This window comes from Priapulus caudatus, unplaced genomic scaffold (assembly GCF_000485595.1).
Source record: "Priapulus caudatus unplaced genomic scaffold, Priapulus_caudatus-5.0.1 Scaffold1138, whole genome shotgun sequence".
NCBI lineage: Eukaryota > Metazoa > Priapulida > Priapulimorpha > Priapulimorphida > Priapulidae > Priapulus > Priapulus caudatus.
In genome coordinates this window covers 74,624-77,064 of record NW_014578199.1, presented here as the reverse complement: position 1 = coordinate 77,064, position 2,441 = coordinate 74,624, and the positions used below count along the sequence as shown (strand labels likewise).

The 2,441-nt window shown below is 39.3% G+C and overlaps 1 protein-coding gene across 3 annotated transcripts in view; it reads right to left on the bottom strand.

Moving 5' to 3' along the window:
* Positions 1 to 1,360: 1,360 nt before the first annotated feature.
* LOC106815530 (zinc finger protein 62-like) overlaps positions 1,361 to 2,441 on the bottom strand; it is a 2,642-nt gene continuing 1,561 nt past the window's right edge. Inside the window, exons 2-3 of one of the 3 annotated variants that reach the window (XM_014819993.1) lie at positions 2,350 to 2,433; positions 1,361 to 2,265 (exon numbers count right to left, since the gene is read on the bottom strand). In XM_014819993.1, the coding sequence (XP_014675479.1) occupies positions 1,772 to 2,265; positions 2,350 to 2,433 (578 nt within the window). In that variant the 3' untranslated portion in view covers positions 1,361 to 1,771. Of the gene's footprint in view, positions 2,266 to 2,349 lie in introns of all 3 variants that reach the window. The other 2 variants (XM_014819994.1, XM_014819995.1) reach the window with 2 other exon arrangements.

Sequence of the window (2,441 nt, the reverse complement as noted above, 5' to 3'; positions counted from 1 at the left end):
TATATATATATATATATATATATATATATACCACTGTATACATGTGTTTGTGCTCATTCGGCCCAGTCCTGTTCTTTAGCATGTTCCACTCATTAACCGTCTCTAGCAAACATCACAAACACATGTGTCTGCACATATATCACCACAGGTACTTGGAACTAGTTAGATGAAAACCGAACACCCCTAATAAAATACAGTACTACCTAATACACAAATCTCATACATACTTAGTAATATATCATAATGCAATGCAATCACGTTGTATGACATCAATTGAGTAGCACTTCAATACACAGTAGTGACACAACGAATGCGGGGAAATAACCTATTATCGCAACTTGTACGCGATTGGTGGTGAATATTTATAACAATCGTAATTCTTAATAAATCTTATGTTTCTTATAATAATGGTAATGTACTTCGTAGTTTAGGATTGTTTATGTCAGCTCCCACACAGTAATCAAGCGACAGCTCACAGAATAGATAGTTACGTAAGATGGTTCATTCTGCAGAGATTGCCTCACCCAAGCTGACATGCTAAAATACTACACTAAATACCACAGCTGTACAGTAGAAATGAGGTGAAAACTTAAGAAGCAATAAGAAATATCAATAAGGAGGGCATGTGCTGTGCTTGCGGCAATTGTGGAATCGCTAGGTGTGAGAAGTGGACCACACACTTTATTTACATATTTATACATAACCTTTATTATAACGTTGTATTTCGGTGGTCGTTAAAAGCGATGTTACAGTACATGTTTTTTTCAATCACAAACTATAAAAACTCCAGGGTCCAGGCTATAAACTGGCACACACAACACAACACAACACTGGCAGGAATCTATAGTAAACTAAACCGTTCTGAGAAATGATGAGTGAAGCCAACACAAAGAAGGAGAGCGATAGTACATTGAACAAACTGTACTCTGGTGAAAAATGAACTGTTTTCCTGATAAAGCATTGGGACATTCGGAAAGGAACGGCAATCAAAGTGTGTGTGTGTTGGGTACAAGCAGATAATGGATAGATTTTAAGAACCTGCACACAGGTAACTCACCACAGATTGACTCAACCCGTTTGGGCTAAAATGGAAAAAAATCCCCGAGTGTTTTGTCACTGACTATGTTTTGTCACTGTCACATTAATTCCGGAATTTTATAACCTGGGTTCGGTTCAGCTTTTAGTTTTTACACTCAATTTCCTACAAATGCAGCGGTGGCACTAGTATCTATATGCCTGGATGGCAATGAACAAGTCTACGTTTGTGCTGGCGCTTCGCTACTGCGATACTCGCGCTACCACGGCACAATTATCTCCTTGGTATAGCTGCGAGCGTGACTGATAACAATTTTACAGCAAGTAAGATTGTTATCTATTTTTAATAACAGTTCCATACGTTCTACTTTCGATTTACAGATATTGTAATTACTATTCAATAGGCTAAGAAATACTTTATTTATGTTAATTAAGTAATTAATAGATAGGTATATAGTTAGTATATCGCTGTCTAGTGCTGTTCATTACTTTTCTGTGCAGTTTATCACTTTAGCTTAGTATTTCTACGTATTTAATTTTAATATTTCCACCCATTCAGTTACACCATATTTTTATTTATATTTTGTAGCTTTTTCACCATTCTATCATTTAAACACATCTTTTACTCCATACTCATGTCAGCACCTGATTTTAATAAAGATGAACATTGAAACTGATTCGTAATTGTTGTGGTTAACTGTCCACACTCCACACACTTGAGAAAAAGATCAACCTGCTACCCAGAAAGAGGTTCGAACACAGGACCGCCCCCAGCACCAGCCTCCTGCCCCTGAACCGGGGGTTTCTCTCCAGTGTGCTTACGCATGTGTACCTTGAGACACGTAATCTGGATGGCTCTATAGTCACATAAATAACACGCGTAAGGCTTCTCTCCTGTGTGAGTGCGCTTGTGTAACTTCAGAGTACTGGAATAGGCGGTTTTATAGTCACATGAATCACACGCGTAAGGCTTCTCTCCTGTGTGAGTGCGCTTGTGTAACTTCAGAGTACTGGAATAGGCGGTTTTATAGTCACATGAATCACACGCGTAAGGCTTCTCTCCTGTGTGAGTGCGCTTGTGTAACTTCAGAGTACTGGAATAGGCGGTTTTATAGTCACATGAATCACACGCGTAAGGCTTCTCTCCTGTGTGAGTAAACTTGTGTAACTTCAGAGTACTGGAATAGGCGGTTTTATAGTCACATGAATCACACGCGTAAGGCTTCTCTCCTGTGTGAGTAAACTTGTGTAACTTCAGAGTACTGGAATAGGCGGTTTTATAGTCACATGAATCACACGCGTAAGGCTTCTCTCCTGTGTGAGTAAACTTGTGTGCCGTGAGACACGCAAGCTGGTAGGCCCTATAGTCACATAAATCACACGCGTAAGGCTTCTCTCCTGTGTGA